General features: G+C 39.5%; 1 protein-coding gene across 2 annotated transcripts in view; it reads right to left on the minus strand.

Moving 5' to 3' along the window:
- Positions 1-21,247, minus strand: part of SMYD4 (SET and MYND domain containing 4) — a 51,625-nt gene that overhangs the window by 21,286 nt on the left and 9,092 nt on the right. For both annotated transcript variants that reach the window (XM_028109200.2, XM_028109201.2), the window contains exons 3-5: positions 8,354-8,498; positions 2,998-3,087; positions 153-1,287 (exon numbers count right to left, since the gene is read on the minus strand). In XM_028109200.2, coding sequence (XP_027965001.1) covers positions 153-1,287; positions 2,998-3,087; positions 8,354-8,498 — 1,370 coding nt within the window. The remainder of the gene's footprint in view (positions 1-152; positions 1,288-2,997; positions 3,088-8,353; positions 8,499-21,247) is intronic.

Here is a 21,247-nt window from a genome sequence, read left to right on the forward strand (position 1 = left end):
CAGCTTCTCAATAGCATAATCACGGTGACACAAGATAACGAGCTCTGCTTTCCCATTAGACCACCACTACTGTTTTCATTCATAGTTCTTTCTCCCCAAATATTAGCTACCTCAAGCACGATACCGTAAGGCAAACAAAGCTTCCCTCTCACCTGGTTGCTGAATGGTCGTTACTGCCTGAGCATTGCACTGCAGCTGGAGCATGTGCTTCAACATGGCCACTCCCCAGGAACTCAACTCGGAACACCAGGCAGGAGGCGCTGTGGCCGGCTTCGAGGAATCGGCTGTCTCGAGCTGCCTGCAGAGCGCTGACACACTGAGAGCACAGAGGAATTTGTACTCTGGGCTATGGTTTTCAGTATGGGGCATGAGGTGGAAGACAGCATTATAGTTATTTTCGTATTTGCCATTAAGATCACATCCTGGAACTGGGGTCTTAACTGTTTTGCCATTTTTCTCACTCTCCCCTCCCAGGTCAGAACTGGGTGTTTGTGCCAGATTCTCACTTTCAGGTGAACACATGTCCTTGTTAGTCATCTCAACACAGAGCTTTCTTATGACTTTGCTGGCATCCTCAAATCTAGCTAAAAGAGTCGACCTCAGGGCGATGTGGCAAAAGATACCCAGGGTGAGCAGCAGGCCCCCTAGAGGACACTCTCTATTATGGTAGAGATCCCAGGCCTGCTGCATACACTCATGGCTGCAGTACTTGGCGTAGCTACATCCATCACAGGGAACAGTGGCCAAAGTGTGCCTCAAACATCGGTGACAGTAGAGGTCCCCATTAGTAACTTGGGTATCCCACTTGCTCTCTACGCCATGATGTAGTGGTGGCCTTTCTCCCAGGTTAAGGACACTCACAAAAGCATCCTCCTTCACCAAGAGCTCTCCCGGGAGAATATCTTTTGTGGCAATCAGATAGCGGCCTTTTAAAGGGTCCATGCATAGGCTGACCGATGATGATGCACCGGGAATCTGTTCATTCTCTTCCCTTAGGTCCATATCCTCAAAGGCTTTCGTTAGAGTTGCTGGGAAGGATGCTGTGAGATTCTCCCTTTCTTGTACCTTCATTTTCAGACGACAGAGGTTTCTCTGCAGAATTTGAAACTGGGCAGCTGCTAGGCTTGGTTTGGCAGCAAAGTTACTTTCAAGATCCCTGATGGTCTGGCCTGCCTCCTGTAGTCTCCCTAGGGTCACCAGACATTCGACCTTACGCAACGTCACCTTGGGTTGCAAACTTTCTGGATACCCATGCATCTGTGCTCTCGTGATGTCTTTAAGACACATCTGAAAACAGAAAGGAAATCCCATGACCCTTGGTCCTGACTCTTCAATGTCTACTGAAAATCTTAACAAAAATCTACAGGAAAGTTAAAGATGATTAAAAATGGAGCAACTATAACCACATGCTTATTTCTTTAAATCATACTCTACGGTGTGATCTTTTGAGTAATTAATACTTGCCAAGGATATTGTATTTAATTGTCTTATTAAATATTTGTTTTGAGGGGAAAAAAAAGTCTTACAGATAGAAGAACTGTAGTGATTAAAGGGGTAAGCTTAGAAGCCAGACAGATCTGCACTCCACTACTGATTGCTTCTTACTAGCTGGATGACCTTGTGCAAGCAACTTAATTTCTCAGTGTCTTAGTGTTCTCATCTGAAAAACACGGATACCTCACAGGGTTGTTTTAAGGATGAAATAAGGTAATATACCTAAAGTGCTGAAAAGAGTGCATGTGTTCAATGTATGATAATCACTGCTATAAGAAGGGAAATAGAAATAACCAATATAGGGCGCCTGGGTGGCTCAGTTGTTAAGCGACTACCTTTGGCTCAGGTCATGATCCTGGAGTCCCGGGATCGAGTCCCACATCGGGCTCCCTGCTCAGCAGGGAGTCTGCTTCTCCCTCTGACCCTCTTCCCTCTCATGCTGTCTCTCATTCTCTTTCAAATAAATAAATAAAATCTTTTAAAAAAAAAAAAAGAAATAACCAATATAGGGAGGTTATAAAGGGTTAAATATTTTACAAGTTCTTCCAACTGTTGTCCTCAATTGTCTAGGACTTCTTGCTTAGGGCCTAGAGTAAAATTCTTACTCACCTCTTTTATTTTATTTTACTTTTAGAGAGAGGGCGAGAGTGGGGGGGGAGGAGCAAAGGGGGAGAGAGAGACAGAGAGAATCTTAAGCAGGCTCCACGCCCCAGCGCAGAGCCTGATGTGGGGCTTGATCTCAGGATCCTGAGATCATGACCTGAGCCGAAATCAAGAGTCGGACACTCAACTGACTGAGCCACCCAGGTGCCCCCCGTGCTTGTCTCTTTCAGTTCAAAGGGCAGTAAGTGTGAACTTGTGATTATTCAACTAGTTCTTAACTCTAGGGCATATTTTAAAAATTTCCGTGGAATTCCAAAATGGATGTACCAAAATGACATTTGAGAGCTTGGCTTTAGTCCTCAATCGGGAGATGAGAAGAAAGCCACTCAGATCAAGCCCACTCCCTCACAGGCATACACAGGCATTTCAGTGAAACTTTTACTTGCCCATTCAAAATGCGTGTTGAGGGTGAGCCATATTACTGCAGGGATAATCTTGAACATGCTCCACTTATTAAGAAACAAACAAACAAGTAAATAGTTTGCAAACACTTGGAACCTGAAGTATTATTAGCAACATATCTCACAGCTGATCTTGACACTGAGAACTGCTGACCCACTGGATATCATCCATGGCCCCGTGCCATGTGCCGTGACTCCTATCAACCAATACTACCCCACGTGATCACCTGTGATAGGTAAAATGAATCAGGAGAAAGAAAAAAATGCATCAGGAGAAAGAACCTATTTGGGAGGATACCAATTTTCTTCCAACTCAACCAGCTGCAGCAGGGCCCAGTTTTAGTCCTACCTTAGAAGGTAGGAGCAGAGCTGAAGATCTAGTCTTCCAGTGAACCCCCTACAGATCCTCTCCAATCATACCAGGCACCCCGATACTCACTTCATACTCATCCAGGTAGAAAAGGGCCGCAGAGCGATTGGCATAACACAGTGAAATGTCTGCACTGTGAGGTTTTGCATGCGATATTCCCTGCAAAACAATGAACCAGTTAAAGGCATAAACAAAAACTGGCATTTTTAAAAATAATTTCTACACCCAACATGGGGCTGGAACTCATGACCCCAAGATCAAGAGTCACATGCTCTGCCTACTGAGCCAGACAGGCGCACTGAAAACTAGCACTTTTAAAGTTTTTTGGGGGTGGGGGGACGCCTGGGTGGCTCAGTTGGTTAAGCGTTGGCCTTAAGCTCAGGTCATGATCCCAGGGTCCTGGGATCGAGCCCCGCATCCTGCTCGGCTGGGAGCCTGCTTCTCCCTCTGCCTACCACTCCCCTGCTTGTGCGCATGCATGCTCTCTCTCCCTGACAAACAAATAAATATAATCTTTAAAAAAAATAAACTTTTTTTTTTCAGATAATAAGGGCTATACTATGAAAGGTGGTATGAAATTGGTAAAGTTAGTGGATCTCTTTGTGCTTCAGCTTCATTTTTAACTACCTTAGAGCAAAGCTGTGAAGATCAAGTGAGGAAATAAATATTTAAAGCACTTTTAAGACAGCAGCATCAGACACAGCTTCAGCCACAAACAATACTGAAGGTAAATGAAAACAGAGGAAAATATTGCAAGCACAATCCCAACATAACAAAGGGTGAGTGGCACAAATAGAAATTCACAGAAGAAACACTAACAATACTTATTTCTTAGAAAACAAATAGTTAATTCATTTGTGGATCACAAAATATACGAAAACGAAAGCACACAAAGTTTCCTTTTTTCTACCATGAAATTGGCAAGGATTAATAATTATCATAAAGGCAGCATCTTAAATCACTGGAGAAAAGATAGGGATTATTCAATAAAAGTACTGACAAGTAGGTAGCCATTGAAGACAAATAAAGTTGGTTCTCTATGATAAACCTTTCATTAGGATAAATTCCAAATGGATCAAAATCTTAATGTAAAAAATGAAACTCTCAGAGCACTAGAAGAAACTATAGGAATAATCTAAAGTAATGTTGGAGTGAGGAATCCCTTTCTAACTATGATACAAAACCCAAAAGTCATAAGAGGTTAATAAATTTGACTATATAAAACATTTCTTTACAGCAAAAACCAATAAAAGCAATATCAAAAGGCAAACATTGAACTGGAAAAAATATCTGCAACTCTATATCACAAGCAAAGGGCTCATTTCTTTACTTTATGATTAGTTCCTACAGATCAATAAGATGATGACCAATAATTCAATAGGAAAATATGCAAATGATAGGAACAGACAGTTCTAATGGGAAATATAAATGGCTCAAAAACATATGAAAAAAGCTCAACTTCATTCGTAATCTGCAAAATGCAAATTAAAACTCTACTGGATCTTGAAAACATTATGCCGAGGGAAATAAACCAGAAACAAAAGGACAAATATTGTATGATTTCACTTGCATGAGGTACCTGGAATTGGCAGTATCACAGAGACAGAAAGTAGAACAGAGGTCGACTGAGGTGAGGGGGGAGGGAGGTATGGAGAGTTAGTGTTTGTTTAATGGGCACAGTTAGTTTGGGTTGATGAGAATGTTCTGGAAATGTATAGTGATGACAGTTGCACAACACTGTGAATGTACTTAATGCCACTGCACTAGATACTTAAATATGGTTAAAATGGAATATTTTATGTAGTGTATATTTTACCATGATAAAAAGTTTTCATCTGATAAATTGAAAAAAAACTCCAAGATACTATTTTTTTATTTATCAGACTGGCAAAGATAAATAAAATTGATAGCACACTGAGTTGTCAAAGGAGTGGGAAAATGGGCATCCTTATATGTTGCTAGTGGGAGTATAAGTTGGTTTCATGATTATGAAGGGCAAGTTAGCAATATGTATGTGTATTTCATAAACACCCATATCATTTATATCTCCATTACACCAGCAATTCTTCTTCTAGAATTTATCCTACAGATAGAAGCCTTTACCTTAAAGATATGTGCAAAATAACATGCAAAGTTTCTCAACACAGGGTTGTTTGGAATAGCAAAAGATAGGAAACAACTTAGATCAACTACATATAGATTTATAAGACAGTGGTTAAATAAACTATACATCCATATTACAGAGTATCATGTAGCTATAAGAAAAGAATAAGGAAGCTCTTAATGTACTGATGTAGAATGATCTTCAAGATACTAGTAAGTGAAAAAAGCATGGGGCTGAACAGTGTATATAGAATGTTATTTACATAAAAAGTGTTGTGTGTGCAGGAATGAGAGTATTTGTATTCATTTATATATGCCAAAGTACCTCTGGAAAGATACATTTAAAAAAAGATTTATTTATTTACTTTAGAGAGCATATGAGCAGGGGGATGTACAGAAGGAGGTGCGGAGGGAGAGACTGCGGTGGACTTCTTGCTGAGCGCTGAGTGAGGAGCCTGAGGTGGGGCTTGATCCTAAGACCCTGAAATCAGGACCCTGAGATCATGAGCTGAGCTGAAATCAAGAGTCAGAAGCTTAACTGACTGAACCACCCAGGCGCCCTGGAAAGATACATTTAACAGTGCTAGCTTCTGGTATTGGGTAAAGAGGTGGCTAGGGGGCAGAAGAAATAGGCTATATTGTATATATACTCTTGTACCTTTTGAATTCGAACTAGTAAACACATTTCCTATTCAAACATCAATAGAGGAGCACCTGGGTGGCTCAGATGGTTAAACGTCTGCCTTCGGCTCAGGTCATGATCCCAGGGTCCTAGGATCGAGCCCCACATCGGGCTCCCTGCTCAGCAGGAAGTCTGATTCTCCCTTGCCCTCTGCCTCTCCCCCCAATTGTGCTCTCTCCTGCTCTCTCTCAAATAAATAAAATCTTTAAAAATAAATAAATAGATAAAATAATAATAAAATCCTAATAACTAGTATTGTTAAGGATATAGAGAAACGAATATTCCCATACTTTTTTTTTTTAAGATTTTATTTATTTATTTGACAGAGAGCGAGAGAACACAAGCAGGGGGAACAGTAGAGGGAGAGGGAGAAGCAGGTTCCTCGCCAAGCGGGGAGCCCGATGTGGGGCGATCCCAGGACCCTGGGATGATGACCTGAGCCGAAGGCAGACGCTTAACCATCTGAGCCACCCAGGCGCCCCAAACATTCCCATACTTTACTAAAAGGGTTGTTAACTAGTTCTTTCCTAGAGAACAATTCAGCCTCAAGTACCAAAGGCCTTAACAAAATACATCCAACTGACCCAGCAATTGCTCTTCTAGGAATTTATCCTAAGAAAACAATCAGATGTGTAAAAATATTTACATAGAAAGACGCTCCTTTGTAGCTCTACAATACCAAGCAGTCTGCCAACATTAGATGTTAAATCAAGTATAGTTCTCTGTAATGGAACACTAAGCTAGCCGTAAAAAATCATGTGCTAGTGGAAAATTTAATAACACGAGAAAATGGTCATAATAAATTGTTGAGGGAGAAAAGCAGATTACAAAACAGTAAGTGCAGCATTATCCCAATTTTGTAAAAGAAAAACATACTTTCAGAGGAAAAAGTGTCTGGATGGATATAAGCAAAAATGTTAACAGTGCCTATCACTGATTATGGGATTTTTTTACTCCTTATGCTTCTCTCTATTTTCCAAGTGAATCACAAAATATAGTACTTTTATAATCAGATAAAAACAAGTATTATTTTAAAAAAGAAAGAAAATAGCAGCTTTGTAGAAAACTGCAAAGTACCATAATCACCAAAATACTAGCTTCGTGAAATAGGAAGGCTCATCTCCCTCCACATTCAGAGCAAACCTTAATTTTTTGTCTGATTTCACTTTTACTTGTTTTCCTTTAACAACTTCCCATGGGATTACATTTCTGATGTACATGCGTAAAGTTGAAGAGATTAGCTCTGAAAAAGAACTATTAAGCCATTTATTAGTGTATCATTGCATCTAATGAATCTTAATTTTCCAGCACTCACTAATGCTTACAGTACTCCACTAAATATTTTATAACATTACAAAGCAGGGCCTTTATCAGTTAGAGAGGCTGTTGTTCCAAGTCTGATAGTTGTTGGAAAACGAATTCCAAACATCAAGTTTAGCCTTGTTGAAGATTCAGAGTAGGGGTACACATTCAAAATCACATTCATTCTTTTAATAATCTTCACAGACCTGTTGCAGGGGATTGGTTCATTCTTGCTTTAGGCCCATATTTATCTCTTAAATGTTATGGAAGGAAGTCTCTCAGGGGTCTTATTTCAGTTTCTACCATGGAAGCAGGACCATAAGGGCAGCAGATTGGTAAAAGTCACTCTTTCTCTAGTCACTCAAAAGCTAGTTGAGGGATGCTTAATTTTAAATACGGGCACATCTCATTTTAATGTGCTTTGCGGACACGGTATTTTCTTTTCTTTCTTTTACAAATTAAAGGTTTGTGGCAATCCTGCATCAAGCAAGTCTATCAGCACCATGTAATAGCATTTGCTCATACTGCGTCTCTGTGTCACATTTCGTTAATTCCTGCAATATTTCAAACTGTTCATCATTATATTTGTTATAGTGAGCTGGGATTAGTGATGATGACTTGCTGAAAGCTCAGATGGTGGTATTGTTTTTAGCAATAAAGTATTTTTAAATTAAGGTATACAGTGTTTTTAGACATCATGCTATTTGCACACTTAACAGACAATGCTATGGTGTAAACAACTCTTATACACACTGGGAAACCAAAAAATTTACTTGACATGCTTTACTGCGGTAGTCTGGAACCAAACCCACAATATCTCCTGGGTATTTCTGTATCTGTTGACAACCTTCAAAATGGAGTTCAAATAGGCTGTGGCAACTGAGCTTATTTTCCTTTCAGACTTAATCTAAGTCATACTGGTTGTAAACTAACACTGTGGCTAACCAAAAATCGAGGTGCTCTCTAAATTGGGACTATCAAACCAACAGCCTCATCATTCATCAGATAAAAATGGCATGCAATTCAGTGACAGCTGACAGACACGGGCAAGGCAGAGCCAGGGGTCCAATAAGCCTATAGTGCTACAAGGCATCTGAGGGAATTTGAGAAGTTTCTGGGTGGAATCCAGGACATATAATACAAACTACCTGTCGTTTCGGCATATAACCAACAGCAGAATTCTGCCAGTTTTCTTTATCAAATTCAATTCACAAATGATAAACAAAGTAACCACTGGCTACACAATTCAGCAAGAAGCTTCTATCTTGTGAAGAAATATGCTTGCTAAATTGTTAACATAGCATAACACCCCTCCTGCTGAGCTGGGGGGTGCCTTACCTTAGAGTACAGCACTGTGGCTCCCATATAATCCTTCTTCTGAAATTTTTTGTTTCCTTCTTCTCTGTAGAAAGGGGGAGCGTTGGGGTCCTTTCCCACCAGGTAACCTCTAGAGAGACTTTTTAAAAACATCTCATCCTCAGGTCTTCATGAAGAAACAAACAAAAAAGAGCACAAATTTGTTATTTCAAGGGAAGCTCCTAACCACTGAACTTGAAATGGGAGTGAGTAGCTGCAAAACACTGGGACACATGAGATTGTCTGGGTCATGTAATGTGAATGGGGGCAGGTGACCTTGCCTAAAATAATGAATTCTTTCCTAATTTCCTTTTTTCCCACTCCCTCTCTACCTTTAAAAACCTTCCCTTTTCTGTAGCCTTTTGGAGCTCCCCTCTAGTTGCTAGAAGGGATGCTGCTGCTCAACTTTCTTTTTTAAAGATTTATTTATTTATTTGAGAGACAGAGCATGAGCAGAGGGAAGGAGTAGAGGGAGAGGGAGAAGCAGGCTCCCCGCTGATCAAGGAGCCCGATACGGGGCTTGATCCCAGACCCCTGGGATTACGACCCGAGCGGAAGGCAGATGCTTAACTGATTGAGCCACCCAGGCGCCCCAGGATACTGCTCAATTTATGAATCAATTAATAAAGCCAGCTTGATTTTTAAAATTTATTTGGTTGACTTTTTGTTATTTAACAAAGGACATCACACAGCAATTCTTGGTACTATTTCTGCAAGTAATTCTGAAATTATTCTAACCTGAAAAGCTAAAAAAATAAGTATACAAATGCTCTATATTAATAAAATTAATAAAGTTGATCTAATACGTACACAAATATACACACACACAGGCAATGGAGACTAAACCTTTCTCCCAACAAGGAGAAATAGTATAGAATACCCTAGATTCTCTCTTTGACTGTAAAGCAATAAAGTAAAATATGCATACCGTGAAAACTAAAAATTCTCTTAAGCAACTCTTGGGTCAAAGAAATCAAAATCAAAACTGAAGAATGTTTAGAAAAGTGTATTTCAAATTTTTGTTTACAAAGACCCATAATAAGAAGTATCTTTTAAACTAGATTCAATATATCTCTGTATGTATATATTGAAATTTCACAAAACATTCTGTATGAGTTATTATCAAATATTTTATTAATATTTAAATACAATATAGAAAAAGTCTCAAATAACACAAAAAGGAAAATTAGAAAAAATTTTATTTAATTTAAAAGATGTGTTTGGGGCACCTGGGTGGCTCAGCTGGTTAAGCATCCCAACTCTTGATTTCAGCTCAGGTCATGATCTCAGGGTCCTGGGATCCAGCCCTGCATCGGGCTCCGCATTCAGCACAGAGTCTGCTTGTCCCTCCCCCTCTGCTCCTCCCCCCACTGGTGCTCTCTCTTTAAAATAAATAAATAAAATCTTAAAAAAGTGTGCTTGCCTGTTCTAAATTTATTCCAGTCTAAAACATTAGGAGGAGTATGCCCCATCCATATCTGGTGCACCATAGAGCCTGTTCTTTTTTCTGTTTTGTTTTGAATTAGATTAACCCTGAAAATCCTAGTTCAAACAAAAAGACTGTGATGAGTAAGAACAGCAAAATTCTTCTTGCCTAACAATGGATATTCTTTATCTTAATCTAAAATGATGATAAATTCAATGTTGTGTAAATGTTTTTTAGGGCAATTAAGAACTAAGCTGCCATAATTCATTCTTTTCTTCAGGTACCAAGTAAACTCAGTAATTGATTCAAAGTTTTGAAAAGCAAATGGATGTTCTATCTTTTTTTAATATCAAATTTTCTTCTGGAATAGTATGATAAAAATTTGAGGAAGATAAAACAATTTTTCTAATTAATTTTTTATGGTGGTAAAATACACATTACAAAATTTACATTTTAGCCATTTTTAAGTGTACAGTTCAGTAACATCAAGTACATTTATAATGTTGTACAATCATCACCACCATCCATTTCCAGAACATTGTCACCATCCCAAACTGAAATTCTGTACTCATTAAAAGATAACTCCCCACTGCTCCTCCTCCCTTCTCCTTAGCCCCTGGTAACCTCTATTCTATGTTCTGTCTCTATGAATTTGTCTATTCTAGGTACTTCAGGTAAGTGGAATCATATAATATTTATCCTTTTATGCCTGGCTTATTTCACTTAGCATACTATTCCCAAGATTCATCCATGTTGTAGCATGTACCAGAATTTCATCTCCTTTTATGGACACATAATATTCTATTGTATGTATATACCAAATTTTGTTGATCCATTCATCTGTGGACGGACATTTGGGTTGTTTCCATTTTCGGCTATTGTGAAAAATACTGCCATGAACACTGGTGTGCAAATATCTGTTCAAGTTCTGTTTTCAATTTTTTTTTTAAAGATCTTATTTATTTATTTGACAGAGAGAGACACAGCGAGAGAGGGAACACAAGCAGGGGGAGTGGGAGAGGGAGAAGCAGGCTTCCCGCTGAGCAGAGAGCCCGACGTAGGGCTCCATCCCAGGACCCTGGGATCATGACCTGAGCCGAAGGCAGACGCTTAATGACTGAGCCACCCAGGCGCCCCTGTTTTCAATATTTTGAGGTATAAATGCAAAAGTGGTGTGGCTGGATCATATAGTTAATTCTAGTTTTAATTTCTTTTTTTAAGATTTTATTTACTTATTTGAGAGAGAGAGAGCACCAGCTGGGGGAGAGGCAGAGGGAGCAGCAGACTCCCCACCGAGCAGGGAGCCCAACGTGGGGCTCTATCCCAGAACCCTGGGATTATGACCCAAACTGAAGACAGACAATTAACCAACTGAGCCACCTAGGTGCCCCTCTAGTTCTAATTTTTTGAGGAATTATACTGTTCTCCATAGTGGCTATACCACTTTACATTCCCACCAGCAATGCACAAAGGCTCCATTTCTCCACATCCTCACCGACACGTGCTATTTTCTGTTTGTTTGTTTTCCCTAGTAGCCAACCTAATGAATGTGAGGTGCTATCTCACTGTAGTTTTGATTTGCATTTCCCTAGTGATTGGTGATTTCAAGAGCACCTTTTCATGTGCTTGTCGGCCATTTATATATCCTCTTTGGAGAAATGTCTATTCAAGTCCTTTGCCCATTTTTTAAAGGTTTTTTTTTTTTTTTATTTATTCACTTGAGAGAGAGAGAGAGAGTGAGAGCACAAGTAATGGGGGGGGGTCAGAAGGAGAGGGAGAAGCAGACTCCCCGCTGAACAAGGTGCCCAACGTGAGGCTTGATCCCAGGACTCCTGGATCATAACCTGAGCTGGAGGCAGACGCTTAAGTGACTGAGCCACCCAGGTGCCCCTTTTACCCATTTTTAATCAGGTTGTTTGTACTCTTGCTGTTGAGTCTAAGGGTTTTCTATATATTCTAAATATTAATCCCTTATCAGATATGTGATTTGCCAATATTTTCTCCCATTCTGTGGGTTGTCTTTTCTAAAAATCTTTTTTATTTTTGTTTATTTATTTTTTTTAGTAATCTCTCTGCCTAATGTGGAGCTTGAACTTACGACCCTGACATCAAGAGTCGCATGCTCTACAGTCAGGTGCCTCTCTGTGTGTTGCCTTTTTACTCTGTTGATATTATCTTGTTATGTACAAAGTGTTTTAATTTTCACAAAGTCCAATTTGTCTATTTCTTCTTTTGTTGCCAGTGTCTTTGGTGTTACATCCAAGAAAATATTGCCAGCCGATGTAAGTCTTTTTTTTTCTTTCTTTTTTAGCTCTTTAGTTTAAGTCCTTGGGCTATTCTGAGTTAGCTTTTGCATATGGTATAAGGTGAGGGTCCAACTTCATTCTTTTCACGTGGATTCTAATTAGGGAGAAGACAGAAAGAACCAAGTTTCTACTTCCAGTCTTGCCTTTTCTCTCTAGACCTCTACAGAGGGAAAGCCTCTCAGGGAGTCAATCGGCAAAGCATCAAGTTCCAGCCTCAGCGCAGAGTACAGAAGATTGTACTGAGAAACAATAGCTTATTAACTCCCATACATCCATGTTTTTTCCTGAACCATTTGAAGGTAAGTACAATCATCATGAAAGTTCACCTTTAAGCATTTCAGTAGGCCTCTGCTAAGAATAAGAATGTTTTATATCTTCATATCACACACTGTCATTATCAGACAGGAAAAAATTAACACTAATTCAAATATTTAAATTAAAATATCCCAATTATTCCTAAAATAACTTTTATGTTCTTCTAATTGCCCCAACCTGATCCAGGATCAAAGTTTTGTTTTGTTTAGTATTTTATTTATTTATTTTAGAGATAGAGCAAGTGGGGGGAAGAGCAGAGGGAGAGGGACAAGCAGACTCTGCTGAGCACAGAGCCCGATGTGGGGCTCGATCCTAGTGAATAAGGAAAGGGTTAAGGTATAGGCAGGGAGAGGTAGGGGGCCCTGGCATATTCCTGGCAGGCAGAAGCCCTAAGCCAGAGTGAACAAGAGATAAAGAAACAGATCACCTGGCCTCTGATGTTAGGGAGTTTTTTCTTTGGTGGTTACAGTGTAATCATAGAAAATAACCAAACCTCAAAGAATTAAGTCATTAAGGGTGTTATCAATAGTCCTTGCTCAAACCAAGAGGGCACAAGAATCTCAAGGCCACAAGCTTCCCAGTCAGTTCTCAATAAAAGACTGACACTAAAAACCCTCAGTGGCAACCCATTCGGGACCCCTCTCACTCTAGAGAGCTGCTTCTTTGCTTTCTGCTCTCACCTTCACTTAATAAACTGTCACTTCACTTCACCCTTTTGTGTCCGCAAGATCCATTCTTTGACTCTGTGACACAAGAACCCTGCAATCCTGTGACACTAGGACCCTGAGATCACGACCTGAGCTGAAATCAAGAGTCCATCGCTCAACCGACTGAGCCACCCGGCACCCCAAGGATCAGAGTTTTAATGTACTACATTTAGTTGTTACTTCTCTTCAGTCTCTTGAGACAGTCCAGTAATTTTTTTGTTTTTCATGACTGACTTTTTTGAAGACTCAAGGCCAGGAAATGTTCCACACTCTGGTTTTGTCTCACTGCTTCCTCATGGTTTAGGTTCAGATTAAACAATTCTTGTCAAGGATACTAGTACATAGTTAAATCTGTATACTTCCTACTGCTTCAAGTCAGGAGACATATAATGTCAAGTAGTCCCCATTGATGATGCTAAGTGTGGTCGCTTGGTTAAAGTGGTGATTGTGGATCTCTCCAATGTAAGTAATCTATGAGCCGTACTTTTAGACCAGGTGAATAGCCTGTTCCAATGGTCTTTCTTCTTTGAACACCCATTGATGACCATTGCCACAATCAGTTATTATCCTGGGTTCTAAAAGGGTGATTTTCTAGTTCTATTTCTAAATTTTTAATTGGCATTCTTCTGTAAAGATAAATGCTTCCTCCTTTCCTTCTTTTACTTATTTATGTCTTTGAGTATCACTATACACTTAAAATAATTCAATGTTAGAAACTATTATAATACAATATATTTTGATGCTCCATTTGTCCTGAATTTGGCCAGTGGGAACCTCTTCAGTTTGGCTCTTATGTTCTTTTTTTATATAAAGCCATTAGTCTTTGAGTGCTTCCTTGCTTTCTGGTACAACAAGATATGCCAGTTGAATCAGTAGAAAATCAAAACAAACAGTGTGGATAATGAGTCTGTTTAGGATTTCCCAGGACACTGTGAGGTATTATTAATTGTGGGGGAGAGTCATCTGCCTCAAAAGGTCATCGACACTGATAAAAGTTACCTATTTTGGGAAAATATTCCTCAAAGATTATAAATCAGCAAGAAAGAAAAGCATATGCCTGGCTTTAAACTTTAAAGGCCCAATTCATACTTTTATTTAATGGGCATGCATATAGAGATTAGAAGTTTAAATGTTTTGGTCACTTTTGATTATGATTGAATAGTTTTACAAACAAGTCTTCAGAACTAACTTGTTCTAAGTAAAGCAGTTTGGGGATGAAGCAGTAAGAGATACATGGAAAAAATTAAAATGGAGGCAATTATTAACTCCAGGGAAAACAAGAGGTGTACAAGAAGAGAAATGTAATTCAAAGTCTACTTTGTGGTTCATATGAGTAGTATTTACATAGACATTTGTGTGACCAGTATTATATTCTATTGATTATAGTATGTTATAAACTATAATATAGTTAAGAGGAGGCAAAAACAAAGTATATACACGTGATTTGGAGTTAAGAGAGCAAAATTTGACATCTAAAGCTAAAAATTCAAAAAACAGCAGTATTAGCATACTGTTTAGAAATATGAAATAAAATAACAGAAAGAACAGTTAAAGCAGCATCCACTGGGGAATAGGAATGGGGAAGAATGAAACAAAGGGTTGCTGTTTTTCTTTATAAGCTTTGAAGTACTATTTGACTTTTTGCACTATGTATATATTATTCTGATAAAAAATTCAACTAAAAATGGGAAATATTTCCGGTTATTTAATATATTTTTAAAGATTTTATTTATTTATTTGTCAGAAAGCAGGGAGAGTGTCAGGCAGAGGGAGAAACAGGCTCTCCACTGAGCAAGGAGCCTGATGTGGGACTCGATCCCAGGACCCTGGGATCATTACCTGAGCTGAAGGCAGATGCTTAACCGACTGAACCACCCAGGCATCCCTATTTATTTAATTTTTTAAAAAAGATTTTATTTACTTGTCAGAGCAAGAAGGTGAGTAAGCACAAGCAGGGGGAGTGTCAGGCAGAGGGAGAACTGGGCTCCCTGCTGAGCAGGGAGCCTGATGCGTGACTCAATCCCAGGACCCTGGGATCATGACCTGAGCCAAAGGCAGCCGCTTAACCAACTGAGCCACCCAGGCATCCTGAAAATATTTCCATTTAATAAGGCACATAGTCTACATATCTTTACAGGATTTTTCCACTGACCTTTAAGAATCAAATGATCCGGGTGTCTGGGTGGCTCAGATGGTTAAGTGTCTGCCTTCAGCTCAGGTCATGATCCCAGGGTCCTGGGATCGAGTCCCGCATCGGGCTCCCTGCTCCTTGGGAGCCTGCTTCTTCCTCTGCTTCTCTCTCTCCCCCCATCTCTCATGAATAAATAAATAAAATCTTAAAAAAAAAAAAGAATCAAATGATCCCTACATTATAGGAACTATTTCAGAGCACAGAAAAAAATGGGAAGCTCTTCAATACATGCTACAAAGCCACCAAAACCCAGATACCAAGAGTTGACAGAGCACACATGCACACACAAGAACGTGTAAGGTGATGTAATTAATGAACACAGATATAAAATTTAAAAAAATATTAGAAAATTGAATCAAGCCATGTGTTAAAAAAATGATGAATACATAGTTTATCTCCAAAACAGTTAACTTCAATAAATCTATAAATGTAAATCCTATAGTAACAGATTAAAAGAGAAAAACAAAATGACTGTTCCACCCAAAATATATATAAAAATAAAGTATCTGGGGGTGCCTGGGTGGCTCAGTCGTTAAGCATCTGCCTTGGGCTCAGGTCATGATCCCAGGGTCCTGGGATGGAGCCTCACATCGGGCTCCCTGCTCAGCGGGGACCCTGCTTCTCCCTCTCCCACTCCCCCTGCTTATATTCCCTCTCTCGCTGTCTCTCTCTCTGTCAAATAAAATCTTGAAAAAAAAATATATAAATTTTTTAAAAAATTAAAAATAGGGGTGCCTGGGTGGTTCAGTCGTTAAGTGTCTGCCTTCAGCTCAGGTCATGATCCCAGGGTCCTGGGATCGAGCTCCGCATCTGGCTCCCTGCTCCGCAGGAAGCCTGCTTCTCCCTCTCCCATTCTCCCTGCTTGTGTTCCCTCTCTCGCTGTGTCTCTGTCAAATAAATAAATAAAATCTTAAAAAAAAAATAAAAAATTTAAAAAAATTTAAAAAGTATTTGATAAAATTCAATACCTATTTATGACAGAATATAGGCAACTTTCCTTAAACTGAAAAAGGGTATGTACTATAAACCTATGGCAAATGTCCTAAATGGCTGTTACTATTCAATATTGCACTGGAGGTCACATTGCCACAACGAACATCTTTGACAGATACGTTCTTGACATTGAAGCCCACACTGTCCCCAGGAAGAGCCTCACTCAAAGCTTCATGGTGCATTTCAACAGACTTTACTTCAGTTGTAACATTGACTGGAGCAAAGGTGACCACCATCCCAGGTTTAAGAACACGAGTCTCAACTCGGCCCACAGGGACAGTACCAATACCACCAATTTTGTAGACGTCCTGGAGAGGCAGACGCAAGGGCTTGTCAGTTGGACGAGTTGGTGGCAGGATGCAATCCAGAGCTTCAAGCAGTGTGGTGCCACTGGCATTCCCATCTTTACGGGTGACTTTCCATCCCTTGAACCAAGGCATGTTAGCACTTGGCTCCAGCATGTTGTCACCGTTCCAACCAGAAATTGGCACAAATGCTACTGTGTCGGAGTTGTAGCCAATTTTCTTAATGTAGGTGCTGACTTCCTTAACGATTTCCTCGTATCTCTTCTGGCTGTAGGGTGGCTCAGTGGAATCCATCTTGTTAACACTAACAATTAGTTGTTTTACACCCAGTGTGTAAGCCAGAAGGGCATGCTCACGGGTCTGCCCATTCTTGGAGATACCGGCTTCAAATTCACCAACACCAGCAGCAACAATCAGGACAGCACAGTCAGCCTGAGATGTGCCTGTAATCATGTTTTTGATAAAGTCTCTGTGTCCTGGGGCATCAGTGATGGTCACGTAATACTTGCTGGTCTTGAATTTCCACAGGGAGATATCAATGGTGATAACCATGTTCACGTTCAGCTTTCAGTTTATCCAAGACCCAGGCATACTTGAAGGAGCCCTTTCCCATCTCAGCAGCCTCCTTCTCAAATTTTTCGATAGTTCTTTTGTCGATCCCACCACATTTGTAGATCAGATGACCAGTAGTGGTAGACTTGCCCGAATCTACGTGTCCAATGACAACGATGTTGATGTGAGTCTTTTCCTTTCCCATTTTGGTTTAGGTTGAGCGGTGGTTTTCACGACCCCTGTGTTCTGGCGGCAAACCCGTTGCGAAAAAAAAAAAAACCCAACATTTTTTATGGAACCTGACAAGCCAACAAAAGTTACAAGGGGGAAATGTACAGAAAATAGCCAAGATATTTTTGAAAAAGAATGAGTATATATGTGTGTGGGAACTTGGCTTTCCATGCTTTTGAGTTCTCCTTCCTTCTACTTCTGATAATAAAATCTCAGGGAGAAAAACATTTCTTGTGGTTGAAGTAGGGAAGACCCCAATGTGGCAACAGGGGTGAGCACGTGCTATAGGCCTGGCCAATCAGAAAGGCCCCAAACCTTTTATTGAAAGGATTCACCAGGCAGTCAAAATCAGGTTGACTGGAATCCAATCCAGACCTTTTCTGCCAAAACTCTCAGGAAAGAGTGCCAAACACTTTTCTTGTGGTTTCTTGTGGTTCAGAATGTGCCCAGGCTACCAGTGTTGATTATGCCCATCAGGTGTAGAGTTTGTCCGAGAGATGAAGAGATACAGAGTCTAATGCCATCTGAGGCCCTGGATTCAACACTGCTTGAAAACAGATCTGCCTTTGTATATCCTAGCTTCATAGTGCATAAATTTCCTAATTTGAGCTAGGTTTCTGTCACTTGAAACTGACAGAATTTTAATATGATACTCTAAAGTCACAGTAAAAACCCTTTGGTTTTGGCATAGAAATAGAGTCTAGAAACAAATTTATGGGTTAAGTGTGAATTTAATTTTTAATAAATAAGGCATTTTGAACCACTAAGGAAAGAATGGACTATTCAATAAATGCTGAAGAAAATTATCGGGAAAAAGGTTAGAACACTCTCTCACATTATACACAAAAATAAATTTCAGGGGTGCCTGGGTGGCTCAATTGTTAAGTGTCTGCCTTGGGCTTAGGTCATGATCCCAGGGTCCTGGGATTGAGTCTCGCATTGGGCTCTTCGCTCAGCAGGGAGCCTGCTTCTCCCTCCGCCTGCCACTCGCCCTGCTTGTGCTCTCTCTGACAAATAAATAAATAAAATCTTTAAATAAGTAAATAAATTCCAGATGGATTTGATAGGGAAAACAAAAACACAAAAATACCAAAAAAAAAGCTAGAAGAAGATAAAGAATATTTTTATAATCTTGGAGTAGACCATCCTAAGCAAGAGACCTAACTCAAAAGCCATTAAAAAAATGACAGATATACTTGTATAAAAATGAAAACACACACAATTTATATACAATGTGAAACGTGGCAAGTAAAAGAAAGATAAATAATAGACTGGGAGAAAAATTAGTCACATATATAGCAAAGAACTATATGACCAGAATTTTGAAGATCTCCTATAAATTCGTAAGATAAAGACAGACAACCCAGTAGAAAAATGGGCAAAGGACACAAATGAACAGTTTGCAGAAGAAATATACGTGGATTGTGATGTCAGAAACAATGCATTCCTTCACTAGTAATCAAAAAAATGCAAAACAAACAAAACAACCACTAGACACTTTTGTCCTGAAGTTTGGCAAAATTAAAGACTTGCTTTCTAGTGTCGGCAAGGATTATAGGGAAGTGACTGTCATACGTTGTTCATGGTAAACTGGTGAAGTCTTTTTGGAAGGCAATTTGTCAGTGCTTATTAAATTTTAAAATGCTTATAACAAGTGATTGTAACCATTCCTCTTCTAAGAATCTATCTTAAATTCTTAAATATGTGTACAAAAACATATAAAAAAAGTTATTGGGATGCCTGGGTGGCTCAGTCGGTTAAGCGTCTGCCTTCGGCTCAGGTCATGATCCCAGGGTCCTGGGATCGAGTCCCGCATCAGGCTCCTTGCTCAGCAGGGAGCCTGCTTCTCCCTCTGCCTGTCGCTCCCCCTGCTTGTGCTCATTCTCACTCTCTCTCTCTGACAAAAAATAAAATCTTAAAAAAAAAAGTTGTTCACTGCCACATGGTTTGTTAACAGTAAAAATACAACAACTGGAAATAATATAATTACCCCTCAACAGGGAAAGAACAACTACATTATGGCGTAACTATACAAGTTATATCACAGGGTTACCAGAAAGATCAAGGTGTGACATTGGAGAAAACATCCTAGAACAAAGCACATAATATAATCTAACAGAATAAAGAAACAGATATGTATATACTTATCTACAATTGTATGAGAATACATAAAAACTAGAAAACTCCAATAAACAGTGGTTATTTCTGTGGAACTGAATGAGAAGGGTAAAGGAGAAACTTTCCTGTTAACTTCATTAAATATCATTTCAAATATGATGAGAATGTATTTCTATATTGTGAACATTTGTGAAAAAGAACACTAACAAGCGGACAAAAAAAAAAAAACAAAAACACTTAAAAACCCTAAACCCAACTATTACCCTAATTGTACCTAGTTAGTACCTGAATTGCCAAGGCTCAACACTGCGCTCATTCTTTCAACTAAAATCTGAGTGCCTGCTATGTGCGAGACACTGTTGATAGTTGCCTGCACAAAGATAAAGATATTAACATTGAACTTGAAAGGTATGTGTTTATGTATCCGTATATATACGAAGCTCTCATTTATGTGTCATATTGAGCATTCACATGTGCCAGTTGGTAAAGAGCTTAAGACATATTTCCAAACTGTCATTTGATCAGTATTTATTAAATACCTGGGTTTTTTTTTTGGACACAGCACCGCTTTTGTCTACAGAAAGACAGACAAGATCTCTGCCCTCATGGAGTTTATAGTTTCGTAGTGAAGATAGACAGTAAGCAAATGATTATACAAATACAAAAAGGAAAGCTATGTAGTGTTGTAAATGCATAAAAAATGAAGTGAGCCAGCTGGGACTCAGGGAAGGCTTTCCTGATGAAAGATCTGGCTGACCCTGAAGTTCTGAATTAAGCAGAACTTAATTCGGGTGTAGAGGAGAGAGAAGCCAGGAAAAGCATTTCAGGCAGAAGAAATCAAGGCCAGGTGGCAAGAAGAAGCAGAGTGCACATAAAGAACTGAAAGAAGGCCCATATGCTGAGAACAGGAGTGGGGTGAAAGAGGAGGCCAGGCAGACAGGCAGTGGGCCCACTGCAATGTCCTGCTGGCTATATTGAGTTGAGAAATTGTCTTTCTTGTAAGAACAAAAAAGACTCCTGAAAGATTTCAAGTGAGAGCAACAGAAACTGATTTCTGTTTTGAAAAATGATTCCTGTTGGGGTGTAGGAAATAGTTTGGAGGGAGGCAAGTATGCATATGGGAAACCAGATAGTCATGGTCTAGCTACTTATAATAATTTGGATTAGGGAGGTCAAGGGAGTGCATTGGTTTTTTTTGTCACTGCTGTAACAAATTCCCACCAAATTCGTGGTTTAAAACAAAAATGTGTTATTTTACAGTTCTGTCATGGGGCTCACTGGGCTAAAATCAAGGTGTTGGTAAAGATATGTTGCTTTCTGGAGGCTCCAGGGAAGAATCTCTTTTCTCACCTTTTCCAGTTTTTAGAGGCTGCCTGCATTCTCTGGCTTGTGGCTCCCTTTCTCTACCTTCAAAACCAGCAATGCTGTGTCTCTCTCACAATTCTTCCACTAATTCTATCTCCCTCTAACACTTCTGCTTCCTTTCTCCACTTTTAAGGATTCTTGTGATTATACTGGCCTCACAGGAATAATCCAGGCTACTCTGCCTATTTTAAACTTGGCTCATTGGCAACCTCAAGTCCATCTGCAAACTTAATTTCTCTGCCACGTAACCCAGCATATTCAAAAATTCCAGGGATTAGGATGCAGAGAACGTTGGAATATACGCCTACCACATAGGAAAAGGGGGAGAATTAACTTGATTTTATCACAAAATTTTAAATAAATGTTT

Source organism: Eumetopias jubatus, unplaced genomic scaffold (genome assembly GCF_037043125.1).
Source record: "Eumetopias jubatus isolate StellerSeaLion01/CBP00866 unplaced genomic scaffold, mEumJub1_p1.0 scaffold_10, whole genome shotgun sequence".
In the NCBI taxonomy this organism is placed as follows: Eukaryota; Metazoa; Chordata; class Mammalia; order Carnivora; family Otariidae; genus Eumetopias; species Eumetopias jubatus.